The sequence below is a fragment of the Canis lupus genome, chromosome 15 (genome assembly GCF_003254725.2).
Source record: "Canis lupus dingo isolate Sandy chromosome 15, ASM325472v2, whole genome shotgun sequence".
In the NCBI taxonomy this organism is placed as follows: Eukaryota; Metazoa; Chordata; class Mammalia; order Carnivora; family Canidae; genus Canis; species Canis lupus.
The window spans coordinates 13,521,893-13,542,548 of NC_064257.1; the positions used below are offsets into that span (position 1 = coordinate 13,521,893).

General features: G+C 38.0%; 1 protein-coding gene and 1 long non-coding RNA gene across 5 annotated transcripts in view; one reads left to right on the forward strand and one right to left on the reverse strand.

The window, feature by feature from the left end:
- The window catches only part of LOC112642528 (cytochrome P450 4X1), a 37,755-nt gene that overhangs the window by 6,353 nt on the left and 10,746 nt on the right, over positions 1–20,656 (reverse strand). For all 3 annotated transcript variants that reach the window (XM_049094419.1, XM_025420190.3, XM_025420188.3), the window contains 5 exons: positions 18,501–18,628; positions 18,262–18,416; positions 5,356–5,462; positions 4,608–4,798; positions 1,283–1,416 (listed from right to left, as the gene is read on the reverse strand). In XM_049094419.1, coding sequence (XP_048950376.1) covers positions 1,283–1,416; positions 4,608–4,798; positions 5,356–5,462; positions 18,262–18,416; positions 18,501–18,628 — 715 coding nt within the window. The remainder of the gene's footprint in view (positions 1–1,282; positions 1,417–4,607; positions 4,799–5,355; positions 5,463–18,261; positions 18,417–18,500; positions 18,629–20,656) is intronic.
- Positions 1,351–19,048, forward strand: LOC112642529 (uncharacterized). 2 transcript variants are annotated; one of them, XR_003125303.3, is made up of 3 exons: positions 1,351–1,467; positions 4,504–4,765; positions 18,190–19,048. It is a non-coding gene; the product is annotated as an uncharacterized LOC112642529 (long non-coding RNA). The 2 variants fall into 2 exon arrangements; XR_003125302.3 differs by lacking the exon at positions 1,351–1,467 and adding an exon at positions 1,746–2,996.

The following is a 20,656-nucleotide window of genomic DNA, read 5'->3' on the forward strand; positions in this document are numbered from 1 at the left end:
ACCCTATGCTTCCCCCTTGCCCTGCTCAGAAACCTGTGCTCTGAAGAGCACTGGGTTCCAGTGTGGGGCCTCTGTGCAAGTTCTAGTTCTGCCAATCTGCACATTGGGATCTCTAGTGAGGTTTTTGGCTACACCAAGAGTATCTGAAAGTGCTTTGTAAACTGAGAAGAACTATATAAGTGTCTGTTAAGATTATGTTCTGAGGGTGGGAAAATGAGCTAATGCTCTTGAAGGCTCTATGTAAACTATTACGTGCTGCACAGTTATAAGAATGATAGTATTACGATGATGAAACCAAAGACCCTACCTTGGGTCTTCTAGATAAAGATAATGATGTTCATCTCCCATTAATGTGGGAAACAAAGGCAGAAGAAAAATTATTGAATTTCCTTGCTACCTACAGCCCTTTGACAAGTCCTTGAAACAGGCAGAGTGACATTCCTCTAGGAATGAGTCTAGGGGACTCTGAGTCTAGGGGACTCAGTTGTCTTAATGTTGACACTTTGCTAAGGGCAAAAGGCAATCACAGCCCAACCTTCAGGATCCTGTGAGTCTACTTCAACATACAAAAATTCCTTTAGAAATTTCCTTTATAACTAAACCCCCAAGACATGTGTTGGCGATCATCCCCCAAGCATATGGCCCATTGACATACATCTGAAGGGAATCATGACTGAGGTTTTATTATAGTAATAAATGACCTTTTCCTAATAATAGCTAGTCCCCTCAAGGTCCTGGAAACATTTTTTCCAAAATTCCTTAGAGACTTACACTATCCCTAGCCCTCTCCCAACTTGAAGATATATAATCACTACCCCTCACAACCCCATTATAGCTCTTTCTGCCCATAATGGGTCCTGTCCATGTGCTTTAATAAAATCACCTTTTTGCACCAAAGGCTCAAGAATTCTTTCTTGGCCGTTGGCTTCGAACCCTAATGTCTTTTCCTACATCATCATGAAGTCTCACCCAGGTCTCAAACTAAGCTAAACAAGGATTATCTTAGAAGCAATGTCCTGCTAAGTGAAGAAACTCTGGGTTGGGATTCTGGCCACCTGGGTTCTGGGCACAGCTTCGCTGCAAATGGCTATGTGCCTTTGGGAAAGTCTGGAAACCACATCTGATGAAGGAATTACCCACTGAGTTATTAGGCACCCAACCCTAAGCCAGAGGTTCTTTTGACTCCTCTAAGAGTCAAAAGAGAAAAAAAGCCAGTCTTTGTCACTGTGGTTGCCAGGATCCCCTGGTCTCTAGGACCTGCTTAGGAAAAGAATGCAAAGACCTGCAGGCAAGGAGCGTCCATCTGGGAAGGTAATGGGCTTGCTGAGCTCTCTGGAAATGGATGGGATTGGAGGCGCCAGTCGGAGTGACTCCTTGATGCACATGGTGGTATACGACATCTCACCCAGCTGGTCCCTGTGAGGACAAGGGAAGGAGGGGCAGGAACTCAGACTCCATAGCCAGTTGGTAAATATTAATGTTTTTTCCTCTTCATTATTTATTCTTGGTAAACATTACCTCTAGGTTAAAGTTATTTTGCAATTGACTTATGTAACAGAATGCTAAAATGAGACTCTTTCTGCCTGAGGATCAGCTGAAGTTCCAGAGGAAGAGGAACCAAACAAGCGTCAGATATCCTCATTATAAAGTGAGATGCTAATCTACTGGTAAAAGATTTGCTAGGGAGGTTTCAGAAACCAGTTTCGCAACTCTTAGTCACCATATAAATCAAGAATGTAGAAAGTATGACTAAGGACTGAAGAGAGAGGGCTTCAGAGTTTTGAGAGAGGAAAAAAATCCTTTAAAGATAATGTTGGAATGGCACAATGCTGCGGAATGCAGGAGGGCCCCCTCAAGCGTGTTAGGCAAAGAGGGGCTTCTTGGGTCACTTCTTGGTCACTTAGATGATCTGACATGTGTGCCTTGGAGTTTGAGGAACAGAGGACTGAGAGGAAAGTCTGTGACTCAGAACAAACAGGGAGTTGGGGGAGAGCAATAGAGACAAATAGGTAAGGAGTGTTCCAGTGTGTTCTATGGGCCAATGAACCAGCAAGAGGGAGAGCTTCAGAACCGTCTTGAAAGGAACTCTGAGGACAAGAATTCCCTTGTCTCATGAATTACCATGGTAAAGCTCCAGTGAGGAAATCTCCAAGATTCTCCTTGAAACTCAGATACGCCTACTGAGAGTGAAAGGAAGCACTGAATAGCCACCAAGCTCAGAAGGCAAGATCTCCATAGTACCAAACCCTTTCTCCTCGTTCCTCCTGGGACCACTTCTAAAAGGTTCAGAAACAGCAGCTACTGGGTTGGTGAGGAACTTGTCAGTAAAAAGAAGCCAATCAAGACCCCCTCACCCACCACTGGCTTTCAGACCCAAAGAAATGCTGAGCTGGGATGGAGGGATATGCTCCAGATTGATACGAATTTGTATTTTTTGCTATTCCACTGGACCAGACAGCTTAATTACTGAAATGAGACTGCTCTTATGACTTAAATGGATAAGAACTCTATGAGATTCACTCAGAATTTCACCCCAGATGAAAAGAACTTGCCCCACACAAGTGTGAAGTATCAGAGGGAGAAGAATAAACTTTTTCATTTTCATCCTAGCCAGTTATAAGATGACTGCATATATTCAGTCTATTTGCCTTATTGTATTTCTATTTGCTTTTCTGATTACTTATTTTGAATGCAGGCTCTGGCCATTTGGCAGTGCAGATTTTCATTTTGAGCTCTTTCCTCCTCAAGCTCAGAATAAAAAGGGTAATTCTGCTTAGCCTGGCATTTTGCATATTTTAGAAACACAATATTGTCCATCTTAGCCCTGGTGCAAGAAGAGAGAAATTTTAACCCAATGCAGAAATGGCTGACGAGGAGCCAAAGGGATGTTGAACAACTTGCCAGCTTTTTCAGAAATTGCTCTTTGCAGTGTGGTTTTATTATCTGTCTAAAAGAATTATAAGTTTTCAGCATGCCATGTACAAATTTCATTAAATGTAAGTATAGGGCCATAGTATGGAATAAAAACATATTTTTCTTTATATTTTTATTTCTTTCATTAAAATGAATGGTAGTTAACAGATCCTTAGGAATTTGTTTTCTTACCTGGCCAAGATTTCTTTGTTTTCACATTTCACATAGGCCAGAAAAGAATAAGAAAGGCCAATATTGGGGTTGTATATATATCCACCCTAAACAGGTTAAGATATCCAATCAATGTTAAAGAATGAATAAAAAATGACTAATCGACATTATTTTGTGCTATACAGATTAAACCTTTAATTAATTTATTTTTTATTTTTTTCTAAAGATTTTATTTATTTATTCATGAGTGACACACAAAAAGAGAGAGGCAGAGACACAGACAGAGGGAGAAGCAGGCTCCATGCAGGGAGCCTGACCTGGGACTCAATCCCAGATCTCCAGGATCATGCCCCAGGCCGAAGGCCGCGCTAAACCTCTAAGCCACTGGGGCTGCCCATAAACCTTTAATTTATGGTAGGAAATAACTACTGTTTCCTTATAAAAAGTAAGATCTCTATCATAGCTATATAAATCCAAATTTCCCCTTACAAAAGTTCTTACTGAGCTTACCTTTGCATTTGAAATGCAGTGTTCCCCCCTAGTGCTAGGGGTGGATGACTCTTAGCATTTCCATCTTTCTGCCCTTTTGACTAGCAGAGCAAATAATAAGTGAAATATCTAGCTAGGGTGAAGAATGTGGTTTAAATCAAGACGTGCTTGTTTGTTTTTCTTTCAGACAGCATGTCTTAGGGGTAAATCCATAACCTGGGCATCACTGAACAGTCAGATAAGCTCAAAGTCTTGCAAATGGTGTTGACATTTCTATCTAGCTAATCCATCCTAGAAGAGGCAGCTTGGGTGTCAGATCTCCCAGGAAGTCCTCTTGAGTCCCCTCTTGAGTACCAGGTTAAGTGACTGTCTTCTAAGTCTCTGTAGTGGCCAGCACATCTCTCTCTTGCTACCCTTAGCAGATTATATAGAGATTATCCATACAGAAGCCTGTCTCCTCTCCTTGGGTGTGAGCTCATTGAGGACAGGACCCACACCAAATCTTGCACATTTCTTAAGTGCCTCAGTACTGAGAATGTATGTACTCAGTCCATAATCACTAGATTCAACTACAGTGTATATGATTTAGTACTGTGTTCAAAGTCTAAGCTAGTTCTGAGGAATGAAAAGGAGATGGGAGGGAATGACTACAGTGGGGCTTAAATGATACGGATGCTTGCTGGGATCTCAGAGAGGAGACACACTTGAGCTCTACCATTTAAGCTCTCAATGCAAGTCTAGGGATCAAGTCCCTATTTCCAGTGCACTGAGCCAGGTGAAAGAAAGAAATGGGACGTTACACACCACTGATTAGAAAAACAAAACAAAGAAACAGATAATTGTGGATGGATGAACTTCTTTTGCAAAGATATAATGATAATTTTGATCTCTCTAGAAAAAGAATAGTAGTCTCCTTTTCTGTTTCTATAGGCACATATCTTGAAGCACAATGGTGACTAAGGTACCAGAGGAGAAAATAAAGGAAAACCCATGAAGAGGAAGAAGGATGAAATGTTTAAGAATGCAGATCTTACCATGTGATAGAAGACCTGTCCCTCAGGATGCCCCTGATCTCCTGCCGGCATCTCTCCTGATGCTCAGGGTTCAGAGCCAGGTGGTAGAGGAGCCAGGAAATGCTCCCTGCCATGGTGTCATGCCCTGCCAAGATGAATGTGTTCACCTCAGACCGTAGGTCAGTATCTGAGAAGCTGTTGCCATTTTCAGCCTGGAAGGTATAGTGGAGATATGTTTATGCAATGTCAGTTTACAGATGTCTGCAGCCCTAATCAAGATAATGGCTTTAGGGGAAAAAATTAGAGATTCATATGAGAGTTTCCATTTTAATTCTGTTCAACAAATATATAGTAGGAGCCACACTTTGACAAAGGAGAACCAACATTACATAAGAAATGTAGGCCTTGCAAAGAGTTCCTCCAATCATCCTGCCAGATTCATGCAGATTTTCCAGCACCTCCTCTTCATCATTTTACCAACTTACTTTGTGACCCATTTTCCCGTGTTTCCCTAAACTACCATGTATCTTTGCAGTAATCACCAAGTCCTGTCCAATTAGCAAAAAATTTAGTATTATCTGATTCCCTGTAGTGACAGAATTACAGACCTCTATCTTTACCTCAAACTGTATAGAGCCAACCCATCACCTCAAAAGTATTGTTAAATTTAGTTGATCAATTTTGCTCTTGTCTCCCCTCCTCCTCACTCATCCATCTACCCACACAATTAATTGATACACGAGCTGCCTCAGACATTTAAAAGATTTACCTGGGCAGAAAGGATAATATCCAGATAATCCTGGTCCTTCCGTTTCTGAGTGTTGCCATGCTTCTTCTCATCTTTGAGTAATTTCTTTCTATCCTGGATTACCTTTTCTGGGACAGAATAGCAATTCCCCATTACCAAAGTGACAGCAAAGTTAATCAAAGTAAAATAATTACAGAGCAAGCCATGGCTCATAAATAGCTTCAAATCTTAGCTAATTTCCTGATCTCAGAATGGGTACTTGTATTTAAGTAGAATTAATTTTTGCGGATGTTTGTTCTCCCTCAAACGACAAACTTTGATCAAAGCTCCAAAGAAACACAATATACCTGAAATAGACTTTGTATAACTAGGTAGGCAACATAATAAAGATGGTTTCAAATGCAGGTGCAAGTCCCAATCATTCTTTTCTTTCTCAGTCTCTTTTTAATGGAAAATTTATCAAATGAAATGGAAGACAAGCAAAGAAACACCAACATCTGTATAACTGAAGGGTCTTAGAAGAAAACCCCACAAAAATATGAAACAGAGTATCTAAAACTATAATTCAAGAAAACTTTCTGGAAGTGAGACATAATTTAAATGTACATATTAAAAGGCCCATCCTATGCCTAGGAAAGTTGGAACAGAATAACCAATACCAATACATATGCTAATAAAACTATTTGACATTAAAGACAGAAAAGAAAATCCTCATAGACTCCAGACAAAAGAGCAAATAACTTTTAAGGGTAAGAAAATTAAGGTAGCATCATATTTTTCAAGAACAATAAAGAAATCAAAGCAAGATTAGAGCATTTTCAGGGTGCTTAGGTGGCTCAGTCAGTTAAGCATCTGACTCTTGATTTTGCCTCAGATTGTGAGATCAAACCCTGCACTGGGCAAAAGATCAGAGCATTTTAAAGAAATTCAAGGACACAAACTAGGAAAAAAGTATTTTATATCCAGGAAAATTGTCAGTCAAGCAACTATCAAGTCTATAAAAAATAGGTATAAACTTGAATGAACTCAGAAAATATTATGCTCATGAGCCCATCCTGAGGAATCTAGAGTGGATGAGCTTCATCCAACCAAGAAATAAGTAGGAAAACTTCATTAAAGAACTGAGGTGGGCATTTCATAGATGTAATTTTAGATCTCAGACTAAAATAAGGATTGGCACATGGGAAGAAGTATATCACATAAACACTAAAAGTGAAAATAATTCAACTAAAAATAGGAGGAGAAGGGAGAGAGAAAGGAGAAAGTAGAATAATCACTAATTGTTGGGAGCCTTGCACATTTTATCTTTTCTCCTTCTGGACCTGAGGCCTTTCCTGCAACCATGTTACACCAGATCCTCAGGCCAAAAAGCACCCGAGCTTGATCCTCCTCTTCATCTTTATTGGAGTGAGAGGTACTGGCGCAGTGTGGATGTCATTTGGGATAGGAAGAATAACCCAGAATCCTGGAACAAACTGGGTCTTCATGATTAATACAAGTTCTGCTCAGTGAATGTACATTACAGAAAACTGAAGAAAGGAGATCCAGACTTCAAATGAAATGTTTCACTATAAAGTTGCTCAGAAAGAAGGCCTTCCAGAAGCCATCCTCATGATTTTCTACTTATCCAGGAAATATTTCCCCTCTAAATGCATGAAATCATGTTGATGTATTGTGTTAGGGTTTGCACTGATTAATAAGTATCTGAAACTTGAAAAAAAAGATCACTAATAGATGTATAAGTAATAAATGAAAACCAAAGGATATTATTAAATTATTATTAAAAACTGACAAACTATCAAATAACCAGTCACCAAAGGACAAATACTATATGGCTCCTATGGCTCCTCATATATATCTAGAATACCTAGTCAAATTTGTAGAGACAGAAAGTAGAATGGTGGTTTCCAGGGGCTGAGAAAGGAGTATAAAGAGGAATTATCATTTAATACGTATGGAGTTTCAATTTTGCAAGGTAAAATGAGTTCTGGAGATGGATGTTGGTGGTGGTTGCACAATAATGTAAATTTACTTAATAGCACTAAACTTTATACTTCAAAAAGATTAAGATGGTAAATGTTATCTATATCTACCACAGTAAATATGACAAGCCAGATAGCAAAAGTTTAAATAGGGAAAGGGGAATTAAGGATTTATGAAGGACTAAACACTATGGTAGCCAGAGTAAAAATATAAACCTTCTAAAATATCAAAAGGTTTATTTTTAAAAAGCAAAGAAAACATACCACATAGGAAAAGAAACACAGTGTGCTGAATTGAATAATGTAGCCCCCCCCCCCCAATTCCTGTTTACCCAGAACCAATAAATGGTTATCTGTTATGGAAGTCTTTAGGAAACTAATAAACACAGTAACTATAACATAAGACACATAGTAAAACATAATCATATGACAATGTTGAGTCCAAACATATCAGTCATTTCAACAAATAAGAATGGGAATGTCTTGTTTACTAAAATAAAAACATTTTCAAATTGACTCATAAAGCAAAACCCAACTATGTGCTGCATGTAAGAAAAACACATAAAACAAAGTAATACAAAATGGCTACAAATAAAAGGATGGACAAAAATATACCAGACAAATGAAAATAATAAGAAAATTGGGGGTTGCAATCCTGATATCAAACAAAGTAGAGTTTGAACAAAAACTCATTAAAGGAGATCAGTTTTTAATGTTAAAAGTCATGGTATCACAGGGCACCTGGCTGGCTCAGTTGCTGGAGCATGTGACTCTTGATCTCAGTTATAAGTTTGAGCCCCACATGGAGTGTAGAGATTACTTAAAATCCTATTTTAAAAAGGTCATGGTATCACAAGATATAATACTTAGGAACACATACACACACCAAATAATAGCAATACCTATTTAAAGCAGAAACTAGAGGAAATGCAGGGAAAAATAGGCAGAATTGCACTGATAATAAGAGTCTTCAACATAGCATTCCCAATGCAGGACAGGTCAAGTGGACAAAAATAAGATATAGAAGATCCAAACAGAATTATAAGGCAGAGCATATGGGGGGAAAATTTCAGATGCCATACCTAATGACAGAGAATTTATCTTCTTCATAAGAGTAAATGTTGGTTTTTTTTTTTTTTTTACAAAATTGATCATATATTGGACCAAAGAAAACATTACTGAGTTCTATAAAATGGAAATACTACAAACAATGCTTTCTAATTACAATACAATAAAATTAGAAATTAAAAAAATAAAGAAGCTTTCCATTCAGAAATTTATAAATTTTCTATTAAACATCTTTTGAGTGGAAGGGAAATGCAAACCGAAATTAAAGAATTTCAGAAAAAATAGGGGTGCCTGGGTGGCTCAGTTGGTTATGTCTGCCTGCAGTTCAGGTCATGATCCCAGGGTCCTGGGATCTAGCCCTGCATCAGGCTCTCCACTCGCCCAGAAGCCTGCTTCTCCCTCTCCCTCTGTTTGTGCTCTTTCTCTCTGTGTCAAATAAATAAAATCTTTAAAAAAAGAATTTATGAAAAAATGATAATAAAAACATTACTTATCAAAATACATGGGGTGTATTTAATTGATAAACAAGAGAAAATTCATAGCCTTAAAAGCATAGAGCAATAAGAAATGTAAAAATCCATATTAAAATTCTTATAGAATCTCAAGGGACTGCAAAGAGCCAAAACTATCTTGGGAAAAAACAAAACTGAAGAACTAACTAAACTATCTAAACTCCTAAAACACAACACCAAGAAACAAACAACTTGATTCAAAAATGGGCAAAGGACTTAAGTGGACATTTTTTCAAAGAAGATATATGAATGGCCAATTAGCACATAAAAGATGTTCAACATCACTGATCATTAGGAAAATGCAAATCAAAACTACAATAAGATACTACCTCACACTTATTAGGATTGCTATTATCAAAAACCCTGGAAAACCAGTGTTGGTAAGAATGTGGAGAAATCAGAACCGCTTGTGAACCATTGGTGTGAATGCAAAATGGTACAGCTGCTATGGAAAACAGTATGGCAGGTCCTCAAATAATAAAAAATAGAATTATCATATGATCCAGCAATTCCATTTCTCGAAAAACTTATGAACACACACACACACACACACACACACACAAATAGATTAACAAAGCAATTAAAAATAGTAATAAGAATGAAAGAATTAAATATAGTAGTCCTCTCTTATCTGCAGGAATATGTACCAAGACTTTCAATGGATGTCTGAAGCCACAGATAATACCAAACCCTACATAATCTATGTTTTTTCTATACATACATACTCATGATAAAGTTTAATTTATAAATTAGGCACAGTAAGAGATTAACCACAACTAAAAATGAAATAAAATAATTATAAAATATGTTGTAATAAAATTTACGTGACTGTGGTCTCTTGCTTTCTTTCTCAAAATAGCTCATTGTACTATACTTTCACCGTGCTTCTTGTGATGATGTGAGATGATAAAATAGCTACTTGATGAGATGAAGTGAGGGGAATGACACAGGCATGGTGACATAGAGTTAGGTTACTACTGACTTTGATGATACATCAAAAGGAGGATCATCTGCTTCCAAACCATGATAATTGAAACCGTGGAAAGCAAAACCATGAATGAGGGAGAACTACTGTAAATATATTAGATCCTAACTTAAAAATTAGAAAAAGAATAACAAAATAAACCAAAAGAGAGTACAAAAAATAATAAAGAAAATAATAAAAATTAGCATGGTAAAGAACAGAAACACAGTAGATCAAATTAATAAATAAAATTTTTTGAGTCTTTCAAAAAAATCCATAATAGACATATACTGGCTAATTTAATTGGGAAATGAGGAAGAATGCACAAATATATGAAGTAAGAAATGACAAAGGGAAAATAACTATTAATACAGAGAAATTAAACATTTTTATTCTATTTTATGTATTTTTAAAGATTTTATTTTTAAGTAATCTCTACACTCAACACTCAACTTACAACATTGAGATCAAGAGTTGCATATTCTGTTGACTGAACCAGCCAGGTGTCCCCAGAGAATTTTTTTAAAATCATGAGACTACTGCTTCTATCCAAATAAGTTTTAAAACCTATATGAAATGGAAAATTCAGTGTACCAGAGTTGACTCCAGAGGAGCTAGAAAACTTAGACTAATGTCCATAGAAGAAATAGAGAAGGTCATGAATAAATGATCCCCACCAGAAAAATGAAAAACAAAGGACCAAAGAGAAGAAAGAGAGAAAGGAATAGAAGTTTTTGAAACAGTAAATGACTGAGAACTTTCCAAAATTAATGATAGACACCAAACCACAGATATAGGAAATTCAGGATACCAAGCAGGAAAACACCAAAATATCTACACGAAAAAATCAAGATGCACGTTTCATTCAAACTACAGAAGATCAAAGACAAAAAGGAAATCTTGAAAGAAACCACAGGAAAAAAAAAACTTAACCCATAGAACAGCAGTGACAAAAATTACATTGGACTTCTCTTCAGAAACCAGGCAAAGAAGAGAGTGAAGTAAAATATTTAAAGTGTTTAAAAAGAAAAATCAGCCAACCTTGAATTCTTCCAAATTACCCTTAAAAATGAAAGAGAAATAAAGACTTTCTCGGACAAAAATTGAGGAAATTTGTCATCATTAGACATGCTTTACAAGAAATAGTGAAATCTGTTCTTTGGAAAGAATGAAAATGATATAGGCCTGAAGCTCAGATCTACATAAAGAAAGAACATTAAGGAAGGAATAAATGGGGATCCCTGGGTAGCGCAGCGGTTTGGCGCCTGCCTTTGGCCCAGGGCGTGATCCTGGAGACCCGGGATCGAATCCCACATCAGGCTCCCGGTGCATGGAGCCTGCTTCTCCCTCTGCCTGTGTCTCTGCGCCTCTCTCTCTCTCTCTGTGACTATCATAAATAAAAAAAAAAAAAAAAAAAAAAAAAAAAAGAAAATGTTTCAAAAAAAAAAAAAAAGGAAGGAATAAATGAAGGTAAAATAAAACCTTTTGTTTTCCTATTTTTTTTTTTTGGAGTTTTAAAAAAAATTTTTATTGGTGTTCAATTTGCCAACATATAGAATAACATCCAGTGCTCATCCAGTCAAGTGCCCACCTCAGTGCCCGTCACCCAGTCACCCCCACCCCTCTCCCACCTCCCCTTCCACCACCCCTAGGTCGTTTCCCAGAGTTAGGAGTCTCTCATGTTCTGTCTCCCTTTCTGATATTTCCCACTCATTTTTTCTCCTTTCCCCTTTATTCCCTTTCACTATTTTTTATATTCCCCAAATGAATGAGACCATATAGTGTTTTTCCTTCTCCGATTGACTTATTTCACTCAGCATTATACCCTCCAGTTCCATCCACGTCGAAGCAAATGATGGGTATTTGTCGTTTCTAATGGCTGAGTAATATTCCATTGTATACATAAATCACATCTACTTTATTCATCTTTCAATTGTTTTCCTATTTTTAATTGATCCCACATACAACAATCTGTTCAAAATAATAACAACATTCAGTTTATAGCTTATGAAGAAGTAAAATAAATAACAATGTTATAAGGGATAGGAGAAAAATTGGGAATTGCGAATACCCTGTTATAAGTTGCTTGCAAGTATTATTTGAAAATGGGCTTGTTAGTTGCAAATACACATTATAGGGATGCCTGGGTGGCTCAGTGGTTGAGCATCTGCTGGCTCAAGGAGTGATCCCAGGGTCCTGGGATCGAGTTCCGCATCAGGCTCCTGGCAGAGAGCCTACTTCTCCCTCTTCCTATGTCTCTGCTTCTCTCTGTGTTTAATGAATAAATAAATAAAACCTTTAAAAATACACATAAACTCAAGGACTAGCCACTAAACAAGGTAAAAAGGAGTATAATTTATATGTTAAGAGAGGAGAAAAGTGGAATCTTATTAAATGTTTAATTAAAACCAGAGAAAGCATAAAAAGAGTGGAAGACTAAAAAGAAAAAACAAAACAATGAATAGTAAGAAGTAACAATTATGGTAGCTATCAATCCAAATATTCATATTAAGCATCAATGGTTTAAATAAACCAATTAAAAGATGGACTGTCAGAGTGAATTAAAAAACCAACTATATGTTGTCTACAAGAAACCCACTTTAGGTATATAAAGATACGTGTAGATTAAAAGTAAGGGAATAGAGAAAGATATACTAACTAACCAAAAGAAAGCTGGGATAGCTATATTAAGTTCAGATAGAACAGATTTCAAAACAAGGAAAATTATTAGGTTAAAAATTATTAGAGATTAAAAAAGGGCATTCCATAAAGATAAAGGGGCCAATTCTCCAAGAAAACAACAGTCTTTAGGGTAAATGCGCCTAGGAACAGAGGGTCGAAATACATAAGGCAAAAAATAATAGGACTCAAGAAGGAATAAATGAATCTGTTCTTATAGTTGGAGACTACAAAACTCCCCTGTCAGTAATGGACAGATCCAACAGGCAAGAACCAGCAAGGACATAGTTGAACTGAACAATATCATCAATCAACTGGATCTATTTGACATCTATAGAGTACATCATCCAATGCAGCAGAATACACTTCCTTTTCAAGCTCACAGAGAACATTCATCAAGATTGACAGCATTTGGGCCATAAAACACACCCTAAATTTTAAACAAACATAAATCATACAAAGTATGCTCTCAGAGCACAATGGAATAGAAATCAATAACAGAAAGATAGTTGGAAAACTCCAAAATAGTTGGAGAATAAACCACACATTTTTAAATAACGTATGGGCTAAAGCAGTCTCAAGGAAAATTTTAAAGATATTTTGAACTAAATAGAAAATTAAAATACAACTAATCAAAATTGTGGAACACAGTGAAGGCAGTACTTAGAGGGAGCTTTATAGCATTAAATTAATATATTAGAAAAGAAGAAAGATCTAAAATCAGTAATCTAATCTTCTGCCTTAGGAAACTATGAAGAGAACACATTAAATCCAAAGTAAGTTAAAGAAAAGAAATAAAAATTAGAACAGAAAGCAGTGAAATTGAAAATAAGAAACCAAGGGCTAAAAATCAATGAACCAAAAGTTGGTTCTCTGAGGAGTGCCTGGGTGGCTCAGTTGGTAAAGCATCTGACTTCAGCTCAGGTCATGGTCTCAGGGTCCTTCAGCTCAGGTCATGGTCTCGGGGTACTTTCTGCTTAATTTTTCTGTAAGCCTAAAACTCTCTGAAAAATAGTTTGTTAATTTTTAAACTTATTTTAGGGAGAGAGGGAGCATGGGTGTGGAGAGGGGCAGAGGGAGAGGGAAGGCGAATCTTAAGCAGACTCCATGCTGAATGTGGAGCCCTAAGCAGGGCTCAATCTCACAACCCTGAGATCATGACCTGAGCCAAAATCAAGAGTCAGACACTTAACTGACTATGCCACCCAGACATGCCTAATTTGTTATTAAAAAGAAATACTACAGAGTCTCTTTAAATAAATCAGCATGGTCCCAGTACATGAATACATAGACCAATAGAATAGAAAAGAAAGTCAAGAAATAAGCTCAAGTATATATGTCAGTTTAGTATATGATAAAGGTAGTTAGCGCAAATCACTGGAGGAAATGATGGAACTTTTAAATTAAATTAAATTTTTAATTGAAGTGTAATTAACATAGAGTATTATATTAATTTCAGGTGTACAATATAATGACTCAATAATTCTATATATTACTCAATGTTTATCATGATAAATAAGTACACCCTTAATCCCCTTTATTTACATCATCCAATCTCCTACCCATCTGTCCTCTGGCAACCTCCAGTTTGCTCTCTGTATTTAAGAGCCTGTCTTTTTTTTGCCTCTTTTTTTCTTTGTTTTGTCTTTAAATAAAAAAATCTGAGTGAGTTCATATGATATTTGTCTTTGACTTCACTTCCAGAATACCCTCCAGGTATGGATGTGTGTTGTTGCAAAAGGCAAGATCTCCATCTTTTTATGGCTGAATAATAGTCTGTGTGTGTGTGTGTGTGTGTGTGTGTGTGTGTGTGTCACAGAAAAGATGGAACTTTGTAATACATGGAGATGGGACAACTGGATAACCATTTGGAAATGTAAGATCAACACTTCATAGCATATGTAAGAATAAACTCTAAATGGATCAGAGATCTAAATGCAAAAAGAACAAGACCACACAAGCACTGGAAGAAAAACATGAATGAATCTCTACAATTGGGGTATAGTTGCAGTAGTTCTCAGCTGGAGATAATTTTTTAAAGGTTTTAATTTTATTTTTTGCTTTTTGAGAGAGAGAGCACTAGCAGGGGTGGGGTGAGCAGTGGGCAGAGGGAGAGAGAGAATCTTAAGCAGGTTCCACACCCAGTGCAGAGCCCAATGTGGGGCTCAGGGCTCGATCTCAGGACCCTGAGGTCATGACCTGAGCTGAAATCAAGAGTTGGGTGCTTCACCACCCAGGTACCCCAGCTGCAGATAATTTTGATCCCAGGGGACATTCATCACTATCGAGACATGTTCAGTTGCTACAACTATCAGAGTCATACTGGCATCGAGTGGGTAGGTGTCAGGGATGCAGCTAAACATCCTACAAGACACAGGACAGCTCCCCACACAACAAAGGCTTATGCAACCCAAACTGTCATTAGAGCAAGGGTTGGCATACCCTAGAAGAGGGGGAAGGCTATTAACTACTATTTAAAGTCCAGATGCAATAAAAAATTTCATAAATTTGATGACATAAAAATAAACATTTTGAAAAAATTTTATTTTGAACAAATTTAATTTTTCCCCAGTACTTTGCATTTTGTTTTTTAATCATCATTATGTAATATAAAAAAATAGTAAAGAATTTTTTCACCAAGTACATTGTAGATGCCCCCAGATACATTCTAATGAACCATACAAATTTAGCATTTTCTGTGTGGGCAATGATATGGACAAGTCTGGAACTACTGCTGTATATAATGCCAATCTATGTCTTAAATGGTTAAACTAACCTGCTTCTCTGAGTCTACTCCTTATAATATCTACATTCCTGTGTGTCTATGTGTGACTGTGCATGTGTCAGTGTGTTGCAAATTTCCTTGAGGCAAATATATTCGCTAAAGTAAATATATATATGTGTATATATATTTTTTTTTGAAAGAGAGAGAGAGAGCAAGCATGAGCAAGCAGGAAGGGCATAGGGAGAGGGAGAGGCACGCTCCCTTCAGAGCAGGGATCCCGAAGCAAGGCTCATGGGATCATGACCTGAGCTGAAGGCAGACACTTAACCGACTGAGCCACCCAAGTGTCCTAAAGTAACTATTTTTATGTTTAACACTTATTCAGTGCCAGGTATTGTCCTAAGCCCTTTATGTATCCCAACATATTTAATCATCACTGCAAACCTAGAAGATAGTTCCTTTTAATCCCCATTTTACAGATGACACTGAGACAAAGCAATGAGTAACATGCCCAAAGTCACACTGCTAGTAAGTAGTAGAGCCAAGGAAGGTTCATTAACTACTTGATAAATATTCTCTATTATGATGTTGATGAAAAGTAATGTTGAATTGCTTAAAAAGCTTAATCTATTTCAACTTTTATGTTTATGTTTTGCCAAAACTCTCTTTGAATGAAGCTTCTTTTTTTTTTAAGATTTTATTTTTAAGTAATCTCTACATCCAACCGACATGGGGCTCAAACTCATAACATTAAGGCTGACTGAACTACTGACTGAACCAGCCAGGTGCCCCAAATGAAACTTCTTTTTTTTAATTTATTTTTTTATTGTAGTAAGATGAGATTGGGCACGTTCAGGATGGTGTGGCCATGGACTGTTTTATTTATTTATTTTTTAATTGTAGTAAGAACTCTTAACCTGAGATCTACCTACTTAACAAACTTTTACATGCCCAATACAGTACTGTTAACTTACAGGCAGATCTCTAGAACTTCTTATCCTGTGTAACTGAAAGTTTACCCCCACTGAAAAACTCTCCATTTCCCCCTTCTTTTGAATACATATCCGTGCTCACTCTGCTCTGCTCCTACATTCATTTCTATATTGTGTGAGTGTTTTTAGTTTGTCATTATTCCTTTATTACTGCAAACACTGTGTAAAGAGCCACGTGCCCTGTATGCTTTGAGATATTAAATGTCCCCTTGTTATATTTGTATTATTAACAATTGTACATAATGACCAAGGTGTAGCTAACTTCTGACAGGACTACTACTATGGATGCAGCAAATTCTTTTTTTTTAAGGTTTTATTTATTTGTGTATGGTGAAAGAGAGTGGTCTAGTTTCATTCTTCTGCATGTGGATGTCCAATTTTCCCAGCACCATTTATTGAAGAGACTGTCTTTCTTCCAATGGATAGTCTTTCCTACACAAAGATAAACTCAAAATGGATGAAAGATCTAAATGTGAGACAAGATTCCATCAAAATCCTAGAGGAGAACACAGGCAACACCCTTTTTGAACTCAGCCACAGTAACTTCTTGCAAGATACATCCACGAAGGCAAAAGAAACAAAAGCAAAAATGAACTATTGGGACTTCATCAAGATAAGAAGCTTTTGCACAGCAAAGGATACAGTCAACAAAACTAAAAGACAATCTACAGAATGGGAGAAGATATTTGCAAATGACATATCAGATAAAGGGCTAGTTTCCAAGATCTATAAAGAACTTATTAAACTCAACACCAAAGAAACAAACAATCCAATCATGAAATGGGCAAAAGACATGAAGAGAAATCTCACAGAGGAAGACATAGACATGGCCAACATACACATGAGAAAATGCTCTGCATCACTTGCCATCAGGGAAATACAAATCAAAACCACAATGAGATCCCACCTCACACCAGTGAGAATGGGGCAAATTAACAAGGCAGGAAACAACAAATGTTGGAGAGGATGTGGAGAAAGGGGAACCCTCTTGCACTGTTGGTGGGAATGTGACCTGGTGCAGCTGCTCTGGAAAACTGTGTGGGGGTTCCTCAAAGAGTTAAAAATAGACCTGCCCTACGACCCAGCAATTGCACTGTTGGGGATTTACCCCAAAGATACAGATGCAATGAAACGCCGGGACACCTGCACTCTGATGTTTATAGCAGCAATGTCCACAATAGCCAAACTGTGGAAGGAGCTTTGGTGTCCATCGAAAGATGAATGGATAAAGATGATGTAGTTTATGTATACAATGGAATATTCCTCAGGCATTAGAAATGGCAAATACCCACCATTTGCTTCGACGTGGATGGAACTGGAGGGTATTATGCTGAGTGAAGTAAGTCAGTCGGAGAAGGACAAACATTATATGTTCTCATTCATTTGGGGAATATAAATAATAGTGAAAGGGAATATAAGGGAAGGGAGAAGAAGTGTGTGGGAAATATCAGAAAGGGAGACAGAACATAAAGACTCCTAACTCTGGGAAACGAACTAGGGGTGGTGGAAGGGGAGGAGGGTGGGGGGTGGGGGTGAATGGGTGACGGGCACTGAGGGGGGCAGTTGACGGGATGAGCACTGGGTGTTATTCTGTATGTTGGCAAATTGAACACCAATAAAAAATAAATTTATTATAAAAAAAGATTTTATTTATTTGTGTGTGTGTGTGTGTGTGTGAGAGAGAGAGAGAGAGAGAGAGAGAGGCAGAGACACAGGCAGAGGGAGAAGCAGGCTCCATGCAGGGAGCCTGACGTGGGACTCGATCCTGGGACTCCAGGATCATGCCCTGGACTGAAGGCAGTGCTAAACTACTGAGCCACCCGGGCTGCCCTAGCAAATTCTTCTAAAGCAGCATTGTCTCTATAGCTCCATTAAGAACAAGAATGTTTTCTTTTCTCACAATGAAGCCTATTCTTTTTTTTTTTTTTTGAAGCCTATTCTTCTGGACAGACACAACACAATTATGACCGCGTATGGATGTGGGCCACCCAAATGCAAGAAGTACCTGTGTACTGATGGAGAATTTTGACCAGCTCCTGTAAGCGATGGCCCTGAGGGCTGAATTTGAAAATTATGTCATGGTGATGTAAGAAACTGTACAAGCGGTAAAAGTTTATTTTACTGGCTTCAAACGTTGTTTTAACATAAAGATCATGGTTGCTAGGAGAGAAAGAAGGGACAATATGTCAATGAATGACTTAGAGGATAGCCAATAGATGTCTTTCTTGTTTTCCTGTCACTGACCTGCTTATCTGGCAGTTGGTCTCCTGGCTGAAAGCGCATTTCATCAGTACATCCAAGGTCATCAGGTTGATGTGCTCAAAGACCTCCACAACTGTGTCCTGAGTGCCACAAATCTTCTCCCACTTACCCTGGCATAGGAGGTCAAGATCAACAACATCATCAAAATGCCTTTACCTGAAAGCTCCTCTCTGACTGCTCTTAGGACATAAGGTAGACAGCCCTGACCTAGAAGGAGCCATCCATTATATATGTAAATTAATCAAGTGGCATGAGGAGGGGAAAACTGCACCGAGCTGTGTGAGAAAGAGCATGGAGCAACCCGGGTTTCTGGAAAATGGCTGAGTTAAGTATCTTCGGCCTTTCAGTTATTATCATAACTCTGCTTTACAGCAGATCAGAGTCCCAGTAAAACAGACCTATAATTACAGAGGGTCTCTCCAGGGCTTCTTCCATCTTCAGTCCCCAAATTGCTAGACAATCCACCCTATCACTACTGCCAACCACCATAGCCACATTTAAAATAAACTTGGAACATTGTAAAACACATTTTCAATTCAGGGGCTCCTAGGTGGCTCAATCGGTTAAGCATCTGACTCTTGATTTCAGCTAAACTCATGATCTCAGGGTTATGAAATAGAGCCCCACATCGGGCTCCGTGTTGGGTGTGGAGCCTGCTTAAGATTAGTTCTCTCCCAAAAAAAAAAAAAAAAAAAAAAAAGATTAGTTCTCTCCCTCTCCCTCTCCCCTGCCCCTCCCCCCCTTCTTACAGACCAAAAACAAAACCCAAAGACATTTTCAATTCAGAAGTGGAGGACAGAGAGAAGCTATGAAAGGAGCAGCTTCGGGGAGTGGCTCCCAGTCAAGTGCTCCTTCTGTCCACTTTTTCCCCCCCGCAAGTGACCTACTTACACTACATCCGAGATGTTTTGTGGCTGAAACTGCCATATATGAAAATGTATTTGTCATAATAGGCATTCATTGTGTAAAACACAAATAAATCTGAATGGTTAAAGTCAGAGCAACCTACATTTGTTGAACACCTACACCATAGCTAGGGGCTGCTATGAATTTGCAGGTCTGGATGGGGGTGGGGTGGAAGGCAGAGATTTTTTTTTTAAAGCTCTTACTCAAATGTCAATTGTTTATTCAATTGTTTTCATCTTTAATTATATAAGTTTAACTGAGTAAAAAAAAGTAAATTTAGAAGAAATGGGAGCAAAGGGGAAGCTCAAGGCTGGAGGCACTTCTGCATAGTTCAGCAGAGGGAAGAACTATGGATGGGGTCTCAGGCACAGGTGGGACAGAGAAACAGGGAAGACAGAAGTGGTTTTATTGAAACAGAGTTAAACCCAGTACCATCACTGGCTAATTTGCAATTGTGCACAAAGCTGCACAGAATGGAAATAGCATGCTCCCTGCCGGGCCCCCTAGCCTGCCCTCTGGTTTGCTGCCAAGAATGAGATAGGGGTATTTTCACCTCAACAAGGGCAACTGATGTTAAATCCACTTCTGTGAGAACCCAGTTAATCAGCTGGTAACAGCAGGTCTCTCTTGGGAAAAGGGATGAGTTTACAGATGAAGGTGGAGGGAAACTTTGACTTTGTGGGGTTTGAAGTTTATAATAAAACTTCTATTAATGAGTTACTTGTCTGATTTTTAAACGAGTACAAATTTAAAAAATTTAAATATGTCATGTACAATTGAAGTTTTGGAATGGAACTCATTTATAAATCATGCCCATGGGAATATTCATCTGCCAGCATCTTCCTGGCTCTTTGAAAAGGCTCAAATCAGCTCCTAATGATCCTCCTACTATCCACTAGAGGAAACTCACATCTGAGACTTTAATGTAGACACTTATCCTTTCTAGGGTCTTTGTAACCATCAGGCAAGTTCATCCTAACTTCCACACCTTTGTTCATGCTAACTCACTCTGCCTAGAATTCCCTCATCTGTATTATCCACATAATCAAGTCTCGTTCATATTTCCTGGCAAATCTGAGTCCCCTCTGCATCTGAAGCTACTATAGCTGTTCCTGGTTCCATCACTTGTCAGTTATAGCACTTACCATCTGAATCTCACTACTTGGTACTTGGTTTACTGCCATAGGGTCTCAAAATACATCCAAGTCATATGACCAGATCTTCATCATTTT